Source organism: Taeniopygia guttata, chromosome Z, assembly GCF_048771995.1.
Source record: "Taeniopygia guttata chromosome Z, bTaeGut7.mat, whole genome shotgun sequence".
In the NCBI taxonomy this organism is placed as follows: domain Eukaryota; kingdom Metazoa; phylum Chordata; class Aves; order Passeriformes; family Estrildidae; genus Taeniopygia; species Taeniopygia guttata.
In genome coordinates, this window is record NC_133063.1 from 59,353,079 (window position 1) to 59,374,618 (window position 21,540).

The 21,540-nt window shown below is 37.7% G+C and overlaps 1 protein-coding gene across 16 annotated transcripts in view; it reads left to right on the top strand.

Moving 5' to 3' along the window:
• MAST4 (microtubule associated serine/threonine kinase family member 4) overlaps window positions 1–21,540 on the top strand; it is a 278,548-nt gene that overhangs the window by 229,520 nt on the left and 27,488 nt on the right. For all 16 annotated transcript variants that reach the window (XM_072922412.1, XM_030258923.4, XM_030258924.4 and 13 more), the window contains 4 exons: window positions 2,646–2,747; window positions 7,324–7,456; window positions 13,118–13,185; window positions 15,445–15,530. In XM_072922412.1, the coding sequence (XP_072778513.1) occupies window positions 2,646–2,747; window positions 7,324–7,456; window positions 13,118–13,185; window positions 15,445–15,530 (389 nt within the window). The remainder of the gene's footprint in view (window positions 1–2,645; window positions 2,748–7,323; window positions 7,457–13,117; window positions 13,186–15,444; window positions 15,531–21,540) is intronic.

Here is a 21,540-nt window from a genome sequence, read left to right on the forward strand (position 1 = left end):
TTGAGAAAGCAGACAGCAACCTTTAGCTTTCCATTAGTGAGAGATTATTTATTATTTTATTATTTGTAACATTCCTCTCACAGCTGAAAAGTTGATTAACAGCAAAAATGTCTTTTCTAAGTGTATTGAAACTTTCATAGAATAATCAGCAAAATAATTAATAACTTGAAACTTGACAAACATGCAACAGCATAAGTTTCTGTTGTTTTGTAATGTATCATTTGCAAAAGAATGAGTGCAACATGTAATATACTCATTTATTTTTGTGGGATTTGATAGTATGTTATGAGTGAAAATTAACCTGATAGAGCAGCAGATTTGAAATTAATTGGAAATTCTTTCCAGCTGGTATCTTAAGATGCCATGCCTGTCTTAATTTGTCTTTTGCTTTCTTTTGAATACACAAGCAGTTTTGGTTGAGTTTTTGTGGTGTTTTTTGATTTTTTTTTTTGTTTGTTTGGATTTTTTGTTTGGATTTGTTGTTGTTTTCTTGGATTTTTGTTTTTCCTATGCTACATTTTTGCTAATTTCTATTCATAAAATAAAATTTCTGGTACTCTACTGTTTTTCAACTTTTTCTTGTCATACAGAAAAACAAAATTTAAGACATCAATAAATTTATTCTGGATTGTTGAAACCCTATTTTTAAACATTGAAAATACTTACAGTTTGCTTACTAGTCAAGAGGAAGTTTTGAACCAGTAACCTTATGGCAGAATTGGGCAGATGATAATGTCAGAATACCAGAAAATACATCTTAAGCCAGGATTTGCTGAACCACTGTTAACACTGTTGACAATATATACCTTACATAACAATGTAATACCTTGACAATATATACCTTAAAATGGCTACACATTAAGTAGAGTTTAGAGTATATGTTCACTAACAATTCTCCCAAAACCTGCTAAAAAACATGCTACCCCATTACTCTTCAACTTGCATATAAAGTATTACTCAAAAAAGTCACCACGCCACTCATTTTGTCATATTCTTTATTATGAGATTTCTGTTCTGCAAAGACATTATGCCTTAATAAATTCAGACTTAACTTTTGAGTACACTGCTTGCTTCTTGTTAATAGCTTGCTGTGACATTATGAAACTATTGTTCTTCGCACAACTTTGTTATGGACACTTAGTTGTGCTTTGGTTTAATGGGATTCATTTGTTGTTAATTCCCAGCTGCAGTCTTAAGTAGAAAGCTGCATTTCCTGCTGCTGCTTGGCACTGTGCAGTTCCTTTAACTAGGGGATGACTCCCTTGAGGTCACAACAGTTTGATTCAGCCGCAAGTTTTGGAATTTTAAGGTCAAATGGACCTGAATGCTTTCCTGCTTCATCCTCCTTAAATGTAATATGTATTGAATATTTTGTTCACTTAGGCACCTGAGTGCTCATAAAACTCTACAAAGGTGCTTTAAATTTTGTTGGTGGTTAAAATAGGCAGCTGTTTTATTTACAAAATAGTTTTATTTGGGCTCAGCTGATAATGTTCAGAATTACGCTTCTGTCCAGTTAAGGTTCTTCTGAAACCTGTTGCAGACAGCTAGATGATATTCATGCCATTTTCTTTTTTTCCACTTTTAAACTCCACAAATTAATTCCTCTCATATATTTGGTGATTTTTAAAATTGTGGTACTTACATTAAGAGCAGTATGGATAGCTTCCTATTTTCATAGAAGTTTTTTTTTTTTTTTTTTTTAATGTAATGTGTTATAGGAAAAGTACTTACTGGTCCATAGTAATAATTTTTTATGTGTTAGTTTCTTAATTTTCTTTGTGGTTTTGAATAAGCAAGAGATGCTGAAAAACTTACGTCTGTGAGACTGTTTAGAGCAAGGAAATGCTTTGATATTTTAGGCAAGGGCTACTACTACATTCAAATCAGAAGGAAAATTATAGTTTCTTTGCATTCACTAGCATCCTTAAAAAATGTAAATTGTACTTAGAGTGAAACATTTAAAAGAAACTTGAAATGCAGCTCAGACCATTGTGCAGATGTTGTCAAATCTTCTAGAAGTACATTTTCTGTATATATTGTTCTATAGCACTTCCCCCTTTCTTTTGCAATCTTTGTAGAACTCAATTTTTCATTGTCATCCTTTCTTACATGTACCTTTAGATGAAGCCTCTCTGCAAGGTTTTATATATATATGCATATAAATTGTCATTTTCTTATGACTGACCAAAAGACAGTATGAATTTAGGATGTGTTGTTTATATCTGTTACTATTATTTGTGGTAGTTTTCATTTCGGCCTAACATTGTTAACAAATTGAGGCACAACCTGCATGTATTGATCTGTATTGATCTGTGTTGATACGTTGTATCTGTTTGCAAAATTGGTGGTATTAATACTGTGTAAGCTTAAGAAATAAGAAAAAAAAAAGGTAGGTGTTTGTGTGTTGTAGGCACTTTTGTTGTTACAGTTAAGAGTTGTTAAGAGTTCTAAAGCTTGGATTATTGGAACAGAAGTTACAGTGTTTCTCAGATCTTTGTTATCTCTGCTGGCATCTTGAAATTGATGCATGGTTTGTATCAAGTACATGCTTCAAACCCTAGCAGTGTCCTAATTATCACTGCTTTCCTAAGCAGTGCTTTGAATGTGATTTGGTTTAGTATGACTTGATTTTTATCTTTTAGGCGCAAGAGCGATCAGAGAGTGGAGAAATGGCATTTATTAAACAACTTGTTCGAAAAATCTTGATAGTTATTGCTCGTCCTGCTCGCTTACTGGAATGCCTGGTAAGGTCATGCTTACTATGTTTTCGCTTAGTGATTTTCACTTAATAGTGCAGGTAGTTTTCTGATATAGTATTCAAGGCTCTTTACAATTGATTTTTGGAACACGTCAAACAGTGTGGTAAGGGTTTCATTGTTAGTGGAATCCTTTCCACTTCTATTATTGGATATAGTAAACTGGCAGGACCCTCCTTCAGTTTTGTTTGATTCCCTGCTATTGAAGATACTATGATGCAGAATCCCTTTCATCAGCTGAGGAAGGTGTTCAATTGGTTTAAAACCAGTTGGCTTTTTCTGTTGTTTTGTTAGACTTCTCAATTTCTTGGGAAGACTGTTCTAGAATTGTAATTACTTGGTGGTTTTCTCATTTCTTAACAGTTTCATAATTTTGTTGCACTTAACAGCTGCCAGAACTATAAACAGCTTGAGGTCAGCTCTGCAGTACCTGATCTGGTGATAAGATCAGCAGAGGGATTAGGCTGTCTGGATACACAGGTAGTTGGTGTTACACTGGGGACCAGAGGAGCAGAATAATTGATGTATTTATGCATGAGCATAGCAGTGATGTTGCCAGACTGGGTTAGTTCGTATGTGCCATGTGGGCATGTTTCTGCTTTTCTTGCCCATGCTGTTGGAGCTGGGATGGCTCAGGTGCAGGAAGTTGCTCCTACACACAGTGTGCTTCAGTTGTTCAGTTGAACTCATAAACACTTGCAGAACACAGTGTACACAGGAGGGTGGTGTAGACACCCAAATACCATTCCAGAGCCAGCCTGAATCAAAAGGCCTGGCAGGCAGCCTGAGCTGATTTTGAGCCACTCTGCTTGCCAATATAAGATCAGTGTTGATGCTGCATAGAGCTATTTGAGGCTGGCAGGCCCTATGTGGAAGCCAGCCGGCTGCTAGACTCAAGTTATGCCTGAAATTGTCATAACTGCATTTGCGTCGCACTGAATCTGGGCTAGTAAGCTAGCTAGTAAGTCTTTCCAATGTGATTTTGGCTTTGTGTTGAGTACCTTCATCTATGGCAATGTTAATCCACACCCTGGCTCATCCAGCCATGGACATTTTGAGAGCTGCCTTTATTTTGTTTTGGAAACACCAAGTCTCAGTGTTCCCAGTTGCTTTTTTTTGTTTGTGATTTACAGTTCAGAAAGACTCTAAAAATAGGATATGTGCTCTGAATCAGCATGAAAGAGATGTGAGATGTTTAAAAAAACAACTAAAACAAACAAAAAGGAAGGCTTTAGAAAGAACATAGCGTGTCCTGCTTCTGCTGTTGAATCCAAACTTGTTTTACTCCTTCTCCCTAAGAAGTTCATTCTGTGTCTAGTGTGTTGTTCCCTGCTCTATTTACAGGGTTTATATGTTTCTCCACATCATCCAGTTTCTCATAGCCTTGTTTTTCTCTTTCTGGTTTGCATCCTTCTCTGTTATCATACATCCAGAACTGCTCTTAAATATATAATGTAGGCAGTCAGACCAAGACTTCTTAATAATACTTTACATCCTTCCATTACAGGCTTGCTAGCTTTCTCCCATCAACCCTTGCTCCCAGCATCATCATTCTCTGTTAGCTTTCTAATTCAGGTGCTGGAGTGTGTCCAGTGAAGGGCAGCAGGACTCATGAAGGGTCTAGAAAATGTATCTAGTAACAGCTGAGGGGGCTGAGTTTGTTTAGTCTCAAGAGGAGGGTCAGGGGGCACTTATCACTTTTACAGCTCCCTGAAAGGTACTGGTGGGAGCTGGTCTCTCCTACAGTGCCTGCACTACTACAGGAAAAAGCCTTAAATTGAGACAGGGGAGATTCAGATTACATATTAGAAAAATTTTCTTCCTTATTAGAGTGGTCAGGCATTGGAATAGGTTATGTAGGAGGTCGTGGAGTTACCTGGAGGTGTTCAAGAGGTATTTGGAGCTCATGGTAGGTGCTGGTTCAGTGTTTAGAGGTTACAGTGGTGGTGCTGGATGGATGATTGGACTGAAGTGTCTTAAAGATTGCTTTGAACCATGATGATTCTGTGGTTCCAATTCAGGTTCTCTCTTGGTGATCTATTTGCCTATTAGTTTATTCTCCCCAAGTGCTAAGTTTTAATGGAATCTAGTCACACTGTAAACTTAGTTCCCACTTTCAGCCTCTGGGATTTTATCCTAGGCTACTTGCTCTGCCATATCCTTCTGGTAGAGTGATGTGCATCCTGCATCCCTCTTTTTGCTGGGCTTGCTGTTGTGAGTGGAAGGACAGTGGTGCAAAGTCCAGATGTAACAGTGTCTCCAAATTGAGTTTCAGAGCAGCAGTATCAGGGAAAGCCAGTACAGCTTCCTTCTAGTGTTCTCACTTAAAACAGGATGTTCAGAAGGCTTAAACTGGATTGTGGCAACCCTAGATTCTACGTATACGGGTAGCTTAAACAAATTTAGGCGTACAGTCATGCAACAGTACGTTTTTCATGGAAGAAGTTGTTAATCCTAGATCATAAACATAATTATAAACTTAAAGAAACAGTATTTTCTTCTGTAGTATCTCTCTGGAAACTTTTGAATATTACTTTGTGGTATTTTAGAATATCTGTCTGAAATTAAATACTAGATGTGGAAAACTTCAGCCTCTGTAAGGAAGTTCATAAAATCATAGGAAAAAAGTCCAGCTTTGTGGTCATCAGACATTTCAGATACCATGCAGTAAAGCTGTCAGTTTTCTGATGGTAGTCTTGTCTCAAGTGTTCATAGCATGTGAAATCCTATTTTCGTTTTTGATAGTCATACGAATAAAGGTTTTACAGTTTCTTATGTGGAAAGAGCTACTGCCAATTATTTAAATATTTTTTCTCCATTTGTACATGGAAAATGAAATGCAGAGTTGGAAGTAAAGATCAGAAAATAAATTAATTGCTTTTCATTATTCAGATCTGTGTGTGTATGTGTGTGTCTTTAGATAGTTGTACACACAAACACACACACACATTCATATGATTAAAATTACCTGTTTTGAAATTGCCTTGTCTTGCTAGTAAGTGGAGGAAAAGCTGGTATGTCTGTCACTGAGATGATAATGTTTTCATTACAAAAGTAAATAGAAATCTTGACACACAACATCATGCTGTTGGCTGCTTTAATGCCAAGGAATAACATGTAAGAGATACAGCTGGGATGGCATATAAGATGAGGAGAGTAAGACTGAAATAGAATGTATAGTTATTGGTTCAGATTTTTGGGCAGGTGTGCATCATCCTGTGACTTTGGGCTAAAGGCAGCTTGGACAGTTCATGGGTTTGTGGTTAAGTCTTTGCAGTAGGTTGTACATAGTGAAGATTGTTTCATGACACATGTAAAACGAAGATTGTTTCCATAAGACTCAAAATTCTAAAGATATGTTATTTCAGACATGCTGCAGCTCCTTCTTTTAGCTGCAGCAGTTTTGATTCTTGCAAAATGAAGCATGGTATCAAATTTCTCAAGTTGCCTTCTGGGTTGGGATGTTGACTTTCCAAGTCCTAAATAGCCTGAGGATCTAGGACAGGACTCTTGTGACTCAACAGGTAGTCTGAAATGCCATGGAGTTATGTTTGGCTGCAAAACAGTCAGAAAATCAGCTATCTCAGCAGTCTGCCTGGCTTCTACAGGAATTTGTGACAGAGCTGACCTACTGGAGGAAAAAGTCTATTTTGTTACCTTAATGACTGATGCCTATCACTCTGTTAAGGATTACACCTATAGGCACTAGCACCTTGAAGAACGCAATAACCATGAACATATGTTTTGTTACGAATTCATGCCAGTAGAGAGAAATAGTTTTTAAAAATCCCACTCACATTGTCTTAATAATCTTCTTTGCTCCCTTCAATGTATTTAACTTTTTATATTAAAAAGGTAGTAAAATAATTGTATTTCCAAGGGACGCGGGCATAGGTAGTATTTTGAGTTTCTATTATTTTTGTTAATTTTTGTTCCTTGTTGAAGCCTACATTTCTGATATGTTATAAATGATAGTTGTAATATATTTAGTTCCCACAGGAGAATGTTTAATTTCTGAATTTGAAACAATTGGATCAATGAAACTCAGAGTTTTTAAAATCAAATTTCAATTTTATCTTCATTCTAAAGTTAGTGATTTTTTAAAATTGTATTTTCCATTAAACACAGTGCATATATATTGATTAGAAATACTTGAAGTTAATACTTCAGAAGTTAAAAGTGTAGTGCAATATATTTACATGGTCATAGTGGATTTTTATATGCAAGCAGGTGCAGGGAGATAGTCTTCTCACTTTGAAATCTTAATTTTGCTGCTTGTAGGTAATTCACTCAGTATTACATGAAGTTTTGATGGCAAAGAACATATTATTTATATAAAGTATTGCTCTAAAATAGTGACATGCAATTCTGTTGCTTACATCATGCTACCCTGTGTAAGAATCGGACTAGATTAACAGACTACTAGTAGTAGAATAAAGAGGTATTGTTTCTTAGTAGGAACATGCCATATATGTAGAGTTAGAAGAAGCAAAGGAACTTTTTATGTTAGACCCTTAGGAACCAGTTTCAACAGAGAAAATGATGATGATTATTTTTCCTCTAGGAATTTGATCCCGAAGAGTTTTACTATCTTTTGGAAGCAGCTGAAGGCCATGCTAAAGAGGGGCAAGGCATTAAAACAGACATCCCTCGATACATTATTAGCCAGCTGGGCTTAAATAAAGATCCTCTGGAAGGTAAGTGAATCTCCTGGGATAGCTATAGGTTTCTAGGTTCTTCCTTCTCAATGTGTTCTATCATTCTGATAATCTGTATGTACCTGAAAAGGGTCAAGATAAAGATTATAGCAGAGCACGTGTTTTCTGACTTTCACAGTACACTCACAAGCTCAAACACATTTAAAAGGCCATCTCTTCTGAACAGAATTTTTTATTTTGCAAATATCATTCACAAATGCACTGTATCAATGGTTCTACTAATCTTCTTCCAGCCTGACAATGCAACTTCCTCTTTGCAGCTTTAGCTGAAATTTACTGGGATAGTTTGATGGTGACTGTTATCTAAGCACAGTTATAAAGGGCCCTCGGTTGAGCTGTTGTTTGCCTTTCAATGCTCCCAGGTCCCTTCATCTTGGAGTCTCTGAGAAGACTATCCCATTAATTTTCTGTGTAATTTGAGTCCATGTTGGGGGCTTTTGTAGGGAGAACTTAGGTTCGAGTGGAGGTATTGTCACTGCAGAAGTTTTCTTTACTGTGAGAGTGGTGAACATGTTGCCCAAAGAAGTGGTGGGTGCCCTATCCTTAGGACTGGATGGAATGGGGCTCTGAGCAATGTGGTCTAGCAGAAGGTGTCATGGTAACACACCTAGCTGACAAAGGGAAGCCAGTTGGTGTTGTCTTTTTGGATTTCAGTAAAGCTTTCAGTACTGTCTCTCACAGTCCCCTGCTGGACAGAATGTCCAGCACACAGGTGGATAAACACATCAGGTGATGGGAGAGCAGCTGGTTCACAGGTCAGGCACAAGGGGTTACAGTGAATGGGGTGACATCAGAGTGGTGACCTGTCACTAGGGGGGTTCCACGGGGCTCCATCCTAGGCTCTCTACTCTTCACTATCTTCAGAAATTATTAGATGCAAGACTGGGAGGGGTACTAAGACAGTTCACAGATGATACAAAACTGGGAGAAACTGATGAGTCCCTCAAAGGCAGAGAGGCCCTGCAGAGAGACCTTGACAAATAAGAGGGCTGGGCAATTATCAACTATATAAAATTGGTTGATGATTTCTCTCAGCAGGAGAGTGTCAGATTCTGCACCTGGGATGGAGCAGCCCTGGATGTACAGGCAGCCTGGGGAATGAGAGGCTGGACAGCAGTGCCATGGAAAGGGCCTTGGGGTTCTGGTCCATGGCAAGTTGAACATGGGCCAGCAGTGCCTTGGCAGCCAGGAGGGCCACCCTTGTCCTGTGGGCATCAGGGACAGCATCGCCAGCCGGGCAAGGGAGGGATTATCCTGCTCTGCTCTGCTCTGGGACAGCCTCACCTCGAGTGCTGGGGGCAGTTCTGGGTGCTGCAGAATAAGAAGGACGGTGCTGGAGAGTGTCCAGTGAGGGCGTGGAGGGGCAGTGAAGGGCCTCGAGGGGAAGCTGTATGAGGAGAGGCTGAGGTCACTTGGTCTGTTCAGCCTGGAGGAGACTGAGGGGAGACCCCATTGCAGTCACAACTTCCTCACAAGGGAAAGCAGAAGGACAGACACTGATCTAGTGATCAGTGACAGGATGTATCTGAAGGAAATGGCCTGAAGTTATGTCAGCTGGGGAGTTAAGCTGGGTATCAGGAAAAGGTTTTTCACTTGGAAGGTGGCTGGGCTCTGGAACAGCTCCCCAGGGAAGTGGTCACAGCACCAGCTTGACAGAGTTCAAGAAGCATTGAACAAGGGTCTCAGGCACTTTGTGTGACTCTTGGGGGTGGTCCTCTGCAGGGCCAGGAGCTAGACTTCATCATTCTTTTGTGTCTCTTCCAACTCAGTGGATATTGTGATTCTGTTTCCCAGACCCTCAAGATCATCTTGTTCTAGGTGGAAGTCCTAGAACAAGATGATCTTCAAGATCTTTTCTAACCCAAGGCATTCTATGATTCTTTGAAGGACAGCATTGAAAAAACTAAAATTAAACTTCTTTGCCCTAAACAGATCACCTTCTTTGCCACCCTGAGACCAGGTTCTAACAGTGGTGACAAATATAAATTGGTTCATTGTATTCAGTGCTGGTTCTGCAATTTGGAAGAAATTAGCAGAAGTGGCATGATGGAAAATGGTCCTAGCTGGTACCAATTGGCTTGTCTATTGTGTTGTCAACCAGGACCCAGAAAGGGCTTGCTAACAAAAAAAAAAAATCTTAGCAAAAACCTATGATAAACCGTTTTTTGGCTAGCTTTTATGATGTAAAATCACATGTTGTTAAATCAAGAATTAGTATATTGTGTTTGAAAACCCTTCTGCTGAACTAAAGCAGAAGTTCAGCGCTGCCAGTTGTGTCAGGAATTTGGTTACTTCTAATCCAGTTAGATTGAGTATTGTTACAGATGACATTAATGTAACAGATCTAAAGAAAGTCAAGCCTATTATTAGTCCACTTCCTATCTTCCTCATCCAAATTTAATAATATTTTTTGTCTGAGACACAGATTAACAGCTTTGATGCTTTTTGTTTATATTTGGACTGCAGCAAAGGAAGCCAGACAAATTGGGAAAATATACATAAATACTTTTTTCCCTTTCGTTTTGGAAAAGATCAAGAAGTATTGAAATTCTGTGCAAGATAAAGCATTGTCTTCTGCATTTGGTGAGCTGTTGGTCTGTCCTAAACTGACAATTCATCAATTCTTCACTGATCAAGTATGCAAGATTTAATTTGGAGTGTGGGTTGAGAGCTTTGTATTATTGACTCTGGTTCTGCCTGTTGAACCTTATCTTTCCCATTGACTCTTCCTGGCCACTTGGGTGAAAGTGTTCCTCAGCAGTTGTCAAGAACCTCTCATTACCCTTGTTTAATAACACCTTTGAATTTTTTTTGACAGTTTATGGTGAGAGAGATCTAGAAAAAAATGCCTATATGTAAATAAGGAATCCTACTTTCTTTAACTATTTGTTTTATGGGAGCATAGTTCATCTAAGACACATCTTACTGTATTTCAGAAATGGAATATTAATGAATATAACAAACTTGGATGCATTCAAATGATAATTGAAATGTTTGGTTTTGGGTTTTTTTTCTGAAGGAAGAAATGGTCTGCATGGTTTGCCAGTAAATGCTGAGGAGTGTATAACATATGGACTACTGATTTTTATTTCAGTTGGAGATTTGAGCAATTGAATTATTTATAGTTTTGTTTTAAAGATTAATGTATGTGAGTATTTGTAAGAGGTAATTTAGGCCATCGGATTTGTGTTAATGCTTTCCTCCCACACTCCAAAAAAAGTAATATTTATAAGCAGTATAAATCACTGTGCAATGACTTCTTAAATGATCTAGTTTTATTGTTAATGTGTGTCTCTATATATAGGGATCCAACTTAAGCAAAAATGAAAGAAGGGTACTATGGGTTTATGCCCTGGAATTAATGGTTTACAAAGAGAATTAATGGGAGTGCTGTATTCATTACTATAAAAATATTATGGGAAGGTCATCCTCAAAAATTTTAAAGATCTTTTATGTAAAAATAGAATTTTTTTAAAAAGCAGAACCAAGTTTTTCGAAACAAAAAAGCATACCTCAGTAGCACTATTTACTTATCCTGTAACACAGAATTATATTTTCAACCAAGATGTTAATTTTTGTCTTCAATGTTCATAAATGTTCATGCAAAGGATTTTCATCCATCTGCAGGGAGAAGCAACCTACTTTAGATCTTTCTCTACTTGCCTCCTTTGTTTGCTGTCATGACTGTAGTGTCCTTTCTTTGAGTGAAATGATGCTTGTATTATTTGGAGATAATGCTAGATAAATTTATGCTATACTGAAAGCAATACCACAACAGATTCATCACTTGGCAGAGAGTGGTGGCTGCATTTCTGAAGAGTTCCCTGGGGAGAAATTTTTCCCCATGTTTTTTAAATTACCATCTTTACCTTTTTGAATCATGAGTCTTCAGAAAAGGTTTAAATCAATGGAAGAAAAAGGGCAGATGTTTAATGGTAGTTAAATGAGTTTGAAAAATCTTTTCAGGCACTGCAAAATGGTCCCATAGTTCCCTGTTTTGAAAGCTGACTTTTGGTTCCATCCCATTAGTAACTACTGCTTGCAAATAATACGGATTTCTCAGATAATGGTTATTTTGCAGAAGTTTTGTTTCCAAAAGGATTATTTTAATTTGCTATTTATGAAAGTAATTTCAGTTGAGAAGGCTGTCAAAGCATATTATTCCAGCTAGCTTGATTCTCATCCTTACAGTAAAGGTTTCATTAACACTTCTACTCTAAAACCCCCATGTTCACAAAACCATGACTTTTGACTAGAAAATTCACTTCAGGTTCAGCCTGTATAATTTCTTTTCTTCGAGATTTTATTTGTTCTAGTGGGATATTTTTCACTGTTTATTGACTTAATTTTTGGAATATTTTTTTAGCTTCTTTTACACTTAAAAGATCTCTTTGGATTTTGAAGTGACATTCTAATTTCTGTCTCAGAGTTATCACATGTTTTGGTTTGTATAGTGGTTACAAATGAGAGTTACTCCTTAAATCTTTAGCTGTTCCAGTAGAAAATTATCTATGTGGTTAATTTGCTTTTAAAAATTGTAGTAAGTTTGCAGAGCGTTTCACTTGTAATAATAATTTATTTTTATAGAGAAAAATCCAATTTAGGTATTCTGTGTTAATATTCAGTTACATTTTGTAGTCATAAATTCAGTTAACGGTCCTGAGATAAAAACTAATCTTGCAAATTTTAGGTGGTCTTATCTCTGATTCCCAGCACATAATTGTGATAAAATTTTCATTTTGACTATGTAGGATATATAATTAAGTATGTTTATGGTTGCTGGTGTCTTCTAGTGACTGGCTGTCCTGTTTGGCTTTTTTTACCCAGATGAATTCTTGGTTACTACCCACCCTGAAGAACAGGCTGGGCTTAGGAGCTCTGCTGTGTAGGCTGACCCTGACAGGTCTGATAGAGTGGTAGGCTCCTAAAATCTTATTTTCCCAGAGAATTCATCTGGTTAGTGACTCGGTAAATGGTAAGCTACCATGAAAATGGCTTTTAGCTTGTTCTGGTAGGCTTATCAGCATTTCTTTGTAGAAGTAGCAAAGTATTTAGAGTCTGTCTTAGGTCTAAACTAGAAGCTTTTGCTGTAACTGTGAAGGAGCCCAAGAAGGATGCGGCCTCCTGTTAACCCCTCAGAGGCTGAGATCCTCAGGAGTTTTAGCAGATTATTGCTGTCTTTCCCTTAGCACTCAGTTTGCACACAGCTCTTGGAATTCCCAGGTCTCAGCAGTGAAAACAGTACTGCTCTTCATTGCTTTATGGCTAATCTTCATTGCTGCAGTGAAAGATAATTACATAGGCACTGAATAACAAGTCTTCATTTTCTGAGTGGATTTTTTAATATATGCTTGGAGATGCCCTGAAAGTTATTTGTCAAGTGCTACAGGGGCGGTTTTGTTTTGGTTGGTTGGGTTTTTTTTGTTGGTGTGGGTTTTTTTTGTTTGTTTGTGTTTGGTTTTTTCTTTTTTTGGTGGGGTTTTTGATTTTTGTTTGGGCTTTTTTTTGGGTTTGGCATTCTATTTTTTTTAAATTTTCTATTAAGTATTCCAGAAAGATTCCACTTCTCACGTTTTCTGTACTTCATTTAGTTTTCTATTTTCCATAGATTAAAATGAAGATTTTAATTTTTCTTTCCAGAAATAGCTCAGCTAGCCAATTGTGACAGTGGGACAGCAGAAACTCTGGAAGCGGATGAATCAATAAATGTAAGCTTCCCTGTTATGTTGCTGCTTTTGCTGCATGTGAACAAGGAAAATCTGGTGTGTTCCCCCAACCTGCCTGTTCTGTTTTCTCCTGGTATGTGTGAACAGATTGATTAACATTGGTTAATACACTAACTCTGTGAAGCTCTTCCGACAGAAGGCTTTCAAAAGGTATAATCAAGCTTTCTTTCTACCTATTTTCCTAGACATCTCAGTCTTCATCTTCCACAGAGTTAAGTGTTTACTATATGGCAATAACTTTACCACAAAATCCACCATTTTTTTCTTTCTATTCAATCAATGTATTCCTTTTTCTTTTAGAAGTATTAGTAAACTGGTTAATAAAATAATGTATTTTAAAGAGATTTTAAAACAATCCATTCACAGAGGTAGCTAATATCAAATTGAGAGATTCTGAACTTATCCAGTGAAGGGACAAGGAAGAAATGAGTATGCTAGCAAGTAGCCTGGATTCAAAAAGTTAGGGTTGTGCATCATTCTTCTGACTCTGTGTTCAAGAACACTTGCCTACAGCAATAGGTATCTTGCATAATAATATTTTGTTAATGTTTCCTCAGGATGACAAAAGAAAAGCAAGTTGAACACATTGATTGTGAGCTTAAATGCAATTATTTTAAATTATTATTTTTAGAAGTTGGTTCTTACACCTTGTGTTTCAGACAACAGAGTAGATGAAATTCCTACAATTTAGTCTTGATTTTCAGTGCAAGTGGATAGGAAAAACAAGAGCAGTTTCATGTTAGCAGGCATGGATTATCTGCTAGACCTCTTCTGATGCATAACAGAAAAGACATCATTCTCTGGTACATGTCACGTTACATTGGGATCGTTCCTAATATTTGGCAAAGTGCCACTTAAGAAAGATTCTGTAATTGACAAAAGGGTACTTCTTATTCTGCTGCTTTCATTCATCTGCATCTGAAATACTTCATTAGACCTGAGCAGCATTTACTAATAAATTGGAGAAAGGACAAAATAACTAGACGGCTTAAGGGAATTGTCAAAATACTTAACTGATTCTAAGGTGCAAAGTGGCTTAGCATTAGCTAAGCAGTTGAAATTGTGAAGTTATTTGTGTTGTGCAAATGCTGAAGATATGCAGAAAGGATAATGTGGTATAATAATGGCATGTAAATAGGGGATATGGTGAAATCAGAAAACTATAGAGGGAATATTGGAAACATCTCAAAATGTAGCTGTGGAATAAACACACATGGGGAGTGACAGGAAGCATAACTGTCAAGTACAGGACTGCTCACAGTCATCATAAATAGCAATTAGGGAGAATACTGTACTGGCGGACAAGTGGGCTGAACAATTTAGTAAGTCCTGTCAGTTCCTGTGTAGTTCATTATATTAGCATTTTCACTAGTCTTGCACTGAATTTTTTTTAGCAAGTATTCAATTTAAAATGTTTCAACCAGCTCTACTTTCAACTTCCAACTGTTACTAAACTGCCTGGGTAAGGATCATGGAATTTCTTGGAGATTCAAAAGACATTTGAAAACGATCTTGTAGGTTTGGAAGTCTGCATTTGGAGTCCTGTGCCTTCATCTTTTCCCCCTGAACCCCAATTCTAATTCAGACATCCTTAAGATTAATTAAAAATTCAAACTAGAAAAAAGGTTTTGCCATACTCAGGGCAACTTGGTTTTAAAAAAGTTCTGACAAAGAAGTAGGTTAAAGTGAAACTAATGGGTGGAACTAGGGGTGGAACTAATGCGTTGTTATTTTCCATCTTTTTCTCTTTCATTTTGTCTCTTTTCATTGTCCTCCCTGTTATATCACACTCTGTCCTAACATTAGTTTGAAGTGTGCCCAGTTTGTTTGGGTGAACAAGGGCTCAGCAGCAGTTTGTTGCTACCAGCTGTAAAACAAAAGTCAGATTTACTAGACTGGGAAGGCAGTGTCCAATGAAGGTCATGTGGAATTCACAGAAGTCCATGACTCATAAGTAATTGAGTCCATGACTCAATTGCCAGTAACTACCAGAAGTCTTTGTGGCTGTAACCTGTGCATGGAGAGAAATGGACAGCTTGCTGCAGTGCAGCAGATGCCTGTTTGATGGAAAAGCAGCCCTTGGTCCCTCTCTGTATTGGCTATGTGGCTGGCTGTCCAGAGCTTTTACCTGGTTCATCAGTGACAGCCTGGTGATAGTTGGTTTTTGTTTGGGTTTTTTCCCCCCAGTTTTGAAAAAAAGCATTGTATTAACTTTGTTAATTCTCATCTCTTGCTTTGAAGAGCTCTAATACCTCGTTGAAGCTGCAGAGAAAACCTCGGGAAAGTGATTTTGAAACAATTAAACTGATAAGTAATGGAGCTTATGGGTGAGTAATCTCTGACTGTGACGGTTCTTTTGCATTTTAGTTTTGCTCAGTTTCCCATTATTCCTTATTTCAGGGGTCTTTGTGTGAGGGAGTGTTTGCACCCTGCTTTTTTCGTTTTGCATTCTTGTTTTGTTACTAGTATTTTAAGTTGACGTGGTTTTGGGAAGTTTGCTAGGCAGTAATGAATTACTCTGTGCTGCAGTAAATTGAAGTACTGAATATTATATCAGAAAGATTTTTCAGAATCAGATAGCATGCCAGAGATGAAATATGAATAAATCAAAGGGCAGATTTAAGCTCACCTATATAATACTGTGTTTATGTAGATGTGAGAGATAATTATGTCATCTATAGGGAGAGAGATTGATAAAAATGAGTGCTTACTTGATTTGACCTAGGAGTATCATTGCAATAGAAATAAATTTCCTGAATTAGGGCGGCAGTGTTTTGTTACTTTGTGGATGCTATTCTAGTTCTCAAATTTTAACCAATTAGCTTTAAAGGAATTGCTGTTTCTTGGTTTGTTTCTGGATACTTGGAGAGTGCACAGCTTACTGCCTAGTGATATGTGAGTCATCTGAAGATATCCTCGGAAACCAAGGGTCTCTAAATGAACACAGAATATTTTCTGGAAGTACTGTGCAGTGATGGTGTCTGTCTTCAGTCCCCTCTTCTGATCCTGTACTATTGGTTAGATCTTTGGCTCCTCCTCTGCACTGAAATAGGTCAAGACAAGAGCTGTTCTGTGTATCCTGCAAGAGGGATGTAAACTGGCTCAAAAAAGAGAGATTTCCATCTTGAGGTGAGGAGCCCACTGCAAATGAGCCAGTGTCACAGCCTGTCAGAGGAGGAGGGTGTTGCTGCTTTCCAGTACAGACCCCTGACTCTGCTTGAGGTGGCAAGCGGCAGCAAGCTGCTAGGGTTGAGCACTCTTGAAAGGATCTTTGACATAGGAGAAAATGCACCTGCAATCTACCCATTGGAGTATTGTGGGCCTCCTGAATGGCCTAAGGCTGTTGGTCTCTCTCTGATGAAATTTAGTTAAAGATAGCTTTGAATTCTGGAATAGGAGACATTTAGTACTGCCTAGACTGTTGACCATAGTAGCTTGTATGAAGGCCACTTGTGTCCAAGACATTTTTTCATAACTCAGCAAAAATCCCAAGCAAAAATAGTATCATCTGCATTAAAGTTATATAAACATCCAAATACACTTTCTCACTAGTCAAGTTCTGCTCAATTAATTTTCTCAGAACTTCTTCACAGACAAACTTTCTTCTTACCCTATCTCACATTCTCCCAATTACCCCAGTATCTCAAAAGCCTGCCTCTCAGCAGTTAGCAGTAGATGCTACTCCCCTCCCTGGCTGCACCCCTTTCTCCTGCCCTTGCCAGATGTTAAGTCCCCTACATTCCTCCCTTTGTCTCTTTTTCTTACTGGAGAATAAAAGGAACTGTGTGGGGTAAACCCTTGTTGGAGAAAGGGGTATCAAGAGTCACTGAACCTTTCTCAGTTACGAACAGTTTTCAGATGCTGAGGGATGGGGAGAAGGAGGAGCAGCTGCAGCTCAGCATGCAGCAGAGCGAGGCCTGGCACCTGAAGGCAGAGGTTCAACAGACCTACGTGTGCCTCTTGCTCCATTGGTGTTACAGCCAGAAGGAAGCTCAAAGAGCCATTAAGAAATACAGACTGGAGACAACTTTTTGCCTGAAACCAGAGACAAAAAGGGGTCTGCAAAGATGGAAAAGAACAGATGAAAAGCCATCTTCTTCTATGGCACACACTTAGAGTTTTTGTTTCATGTTTGTGGTAGGGAAAATCAAGGGTCATTGATTACCTTTTAAATGCCAGTAATACACAAAATTTGCAATGCAATGCTATGAAAATTGGATGAGACCATGGTAAATATTTGAAGAAAAGAAAGGGCCTAGAGAATAACCAGTTTGGAGTATATCCAGATTCTTTATCAATCATTCTTTTCATTAGTAAGTATAAAAACAAGGGTAGATTGCCAGGTTAAAATGCTGTAGTATTAGTGGAAATTGAAAAGCTCATCACTTTAGCAGAGTCATATTACTTCCATCTTTCAGAAAATAATAACAAAGTAGATTTTGCTGGTTTTTATTGTTTTGTTAAATGATTACTTAGAAGAAAAATCAAAAATGAGAAAATAGCCTGTAGTGGGTTGACGCTGGCTGGATTCCTGGCACTTGCCAAAGCTAGTCTGTCACTCTCCACAACTGGATGGGGAGGGAAAATACAATGAAGGGTTCATGGGTTGAGATAAAGACTGGGAGAGACCAGTCTTTAAATACCATTATGGGTAAAACAAACTGGAATTGGGAATAATAATTGAATTTATTGCTAACACTCTTCCATGGGGTGCAGTTCTTCAAGCACAGCCTGTTGCTGTGTAGGGCCCTGCCAGGGTCACAAGCTGTACCAGGAAACCTGCTCCATTGTGGGCTCCTATAGTCCTTCCACTACCAAAACATTGCTATACAAACCCAGTATATGGAGAGGTAAAGGAACACAGTGAAATGTGAGACAATAAGCTTCCAAAAAAGTGTTCAGTCACTTTTAAAAGTGATTTTATCACCTGTACAATACTGTAAATTGAAGAGACCCGTGCTCCTAAGTTCTCCAGGATATTATTTTTTCAAAGCTATCTGTGTGCTTGAAAATTTCTGCTATGTCAGACAGACTGTAAAATCAACAGATCATTTTTCTAGTCTTTATTAAAGTAGGGTTTTCTTTTTGCTGTTGGCAGCAATACAGTTGATGGTTTATTTACTCAAAAGTTATGTTCAAGTTTAAAGGAAAACACATCAACCTAAATGCCATATAACCCATCTATGAAGCAGAGTGTAATAAACCAGTAATACCTATTTCTTGTGAATATGAGGCAAGAAACTACCCTGAAGGCATTTATTTACAAGTAGTTTAGTAACTGTAAACTTGTAGTTTATTTACAAGTACAAGTAGTTGAAACAAAAGTTACTGTTGCTATGCTACAATACAAACCTCCTATGTTTTTCCAGGCCATTAATTTTTTGAAATAGTCTAAGTATGTGAATTCTGCCTGTGCTTCATTGGTTCATTCTCTAAAATATGTCAGTGGGCATGTTTTGTGCTCTGACTTACTAAAGCTGTGGTATGTTGTTGTAATATTTTAGTTATTTTGAGGCTATAATGGAGGGTTTAAATCTGAACTAATTAAAGAAAGCCCTATAACATTATTTTCCTTTGCTGTAGTGTTTTTGCCTTTATTAGTGAAATGGAAAGCTTTGATTACTTGATAGGGTAATTGTTGGTCTTGGCATGTTATAGCAGAGATTTGTCAGATACGTTAAATTTGATGAGTTTAAATAAAAACTATTGGTTTTGTGAAGGCTTGAGTAAATATCTTAGCGGTTTTCTGCTTTTAATTGATTGGGTAGACTAATCAGTAGTGCAATTAAATGACTGTATAGTATATGAGGTGTAGTAGATTAGTAGATGAGGCTTTAGGGAATGGCTAGGAATATACAAGAAGTTAAACAAGCTGTGAATCAGTAGATGTGTAGGATTCTGGCCAAGTCATTAATGCCTTCACAAGCTGTTTCTCTGACTTTGTTCAGCCAGACAAAAGTCGTATTTCCCAAATTTTAAATTCTTACTGCAATCACAACATTTTTTCCCACATTCCAGTTTGTGAGAGGTAGTAGGTAGAGGTGTTGCATCTCTTCAAGTTAGCATCAGCCTGGATTCCTGAAACAATTCAACAAAATAAAAAGTACATTTGATTTCACGGAAGCAAGTGATGTTAGTTCAATATCTCTTCAATATATAACTGTATCAGTTTAAAGCAAATACATGATACCGCTTTTGCTCCTCTTTGGAATGCTTTTAGTTTTGTAGGGATGGTAATGTCAGTATGTACATGACATATTGGCTAATGGTATTGCTTGATAAATTAAAAAACTCAGAAGTAGTATATCTTGAGCAGCTGCTGCATGAAATTCGTGAGTAGTGCTTCTGTCCCTTCTCCACTCTGTTGATAGTAAAGTGCTCATGGACTGTTATGTTTGGAACAGGAAGAAAGTTACCAGCTGTAGAATAAAAACCCCATCAGTCAGGTTTATTCATTATCAGCCTGGCGGCCACTGATTCAAAAGTGGAACGGGACAGGTGGAAGTGTGACTTTGTAGGTTCACTAAAATAGCACAAGACAGTTTACCCATCAGAATTTTGGACTGCAGTTTCATTACTTTGAATCTGTGTTTACCAGCTGCCATAAAGATAGAAGGCATTTGTACTAGTAGTTAGGTATGGAGAGGTGGTTTTATTACTCAAAATTGATGACATATTAGAACAGCTAGCACTAATGCCAGTTGTGAGAGAAAGATCAAAGTCATCATGTTCTCTTTGTCATATAGCCAGCTTCTCATTTCCTTCTAGGTAGACTAGGATAAGTCTGAAATCTGAAAGGAGAAGGCTGGGTGCATTGTCTGAGAGCTGCAGCGCTTTAGGTAGCGTTTCCTCCTGCCCCAAATAACTCTGATCTGGTCACAGGCATTGCTTTGTTAGGATGTAGTACAGTGCTGCTTTTAAATTCTGATCTTAAATAACTATCTATAAACTTTACCAAATAATATAAACCACAGCCTCACAGGCTGTTTATCTTCGCTGGAGGCAGCATGAGACATAATTCCATGGAAGAACAGAATTTAGCAGTCTCTTCTCAGGAAATTGCTGGTAAAAATGAAACAAAGTTCCTGGTCAGCAGGTAAAATTTTTAAGCAAGTAAGTACAGTACCTGTGTCTGCACAAGGAGTTGAGGTTCCTCTGACAGATTAAAAAATAGTGTCAGCTATATTAGCCTTAAGCACTGAATGTAGAATAGGTTGTAAAATGCTCTGAAAGTTGGAGTTATTGGAGAGCTATAAGCTAGGCCTGAAATCTGTCTGTCTGGATTTTTATTTTTTTGTAATTAGAGATTTTTCAATTTAGAGAAAAAACAGGAATTATGACTGTAATATTGGAGTGATAGATGGCAAGATATTTAAGTTGGACTACTTGAGGAACCCAGTTAAATATTTCGGCTTGTTTTTGTCATCTTACCACTTTTGCAGTGTTTCATAGTTGTGCCTAACTAGAGTTATCATAGAGATAGATTTTCAGACTGAGATTTATGCTGAAAGTGAAATAACGTAATGTTTGGACACTACCAAGTGAATGTTCTTTATTCTTTATGAATGTTCATATTTCTCCTGAAAACTAAGCTTTTTTGTTGTTGAGCTACAGCATCAGTAAAATATAGAGCACTAGCATACCTGTTGAAATTTGCACAGTGAAATCAGGGTGTTTTGGAAACTCTTGTTGCTGTTACAAAAAGAGAAAGATGAAGGAAGATAGGAAATCAAATTCTTCATTTGAAACAACAGGAGGATGCAACAGTACCACTCTGGTTGTGACTTTGCAGGGCGACAGGACATGCCACAGTTAATCAGTCTGGGTGCCCACCCCACACTATTTTTGTGTCACAGAATCCTTAAATTTGAAATTGTCTTTATAATATACTGAAGATCATGGGCATCATTTGATCATCAACATGCCACTGGCTGGGGTATCGTTTTCTTCATAAGGCGTAAATGTTGTTTGCTGGGGTTACCATGACCAGAGGATGTGAGGGATGTTAGACATTTTTGTGTGCTGAAGATCATTTAGAAGCACCTTGTATAGCATAAACAGTGCATGCGTGTATAAAAGTTGAAGAGACTATTGTGTTGCAGTTGTCTCATAGCTTGGTACATTTCAGCTAAACAGCTTTTTTTCTAAGAAACAGCAGAATCCTAGTGGAAAGTTACCTTCTTGTGACTGTAAGACTGAAGATGCAGTTTAGATAACTGGGAAAATACAGCAACATGTACCAGATATTTACAGGACTAGATAGTCCTTGGAATTTACTCTTTAATCATTTAAAATATGTTAGTAACGATCTTGCATATGTATATAATCTGAAAGGAG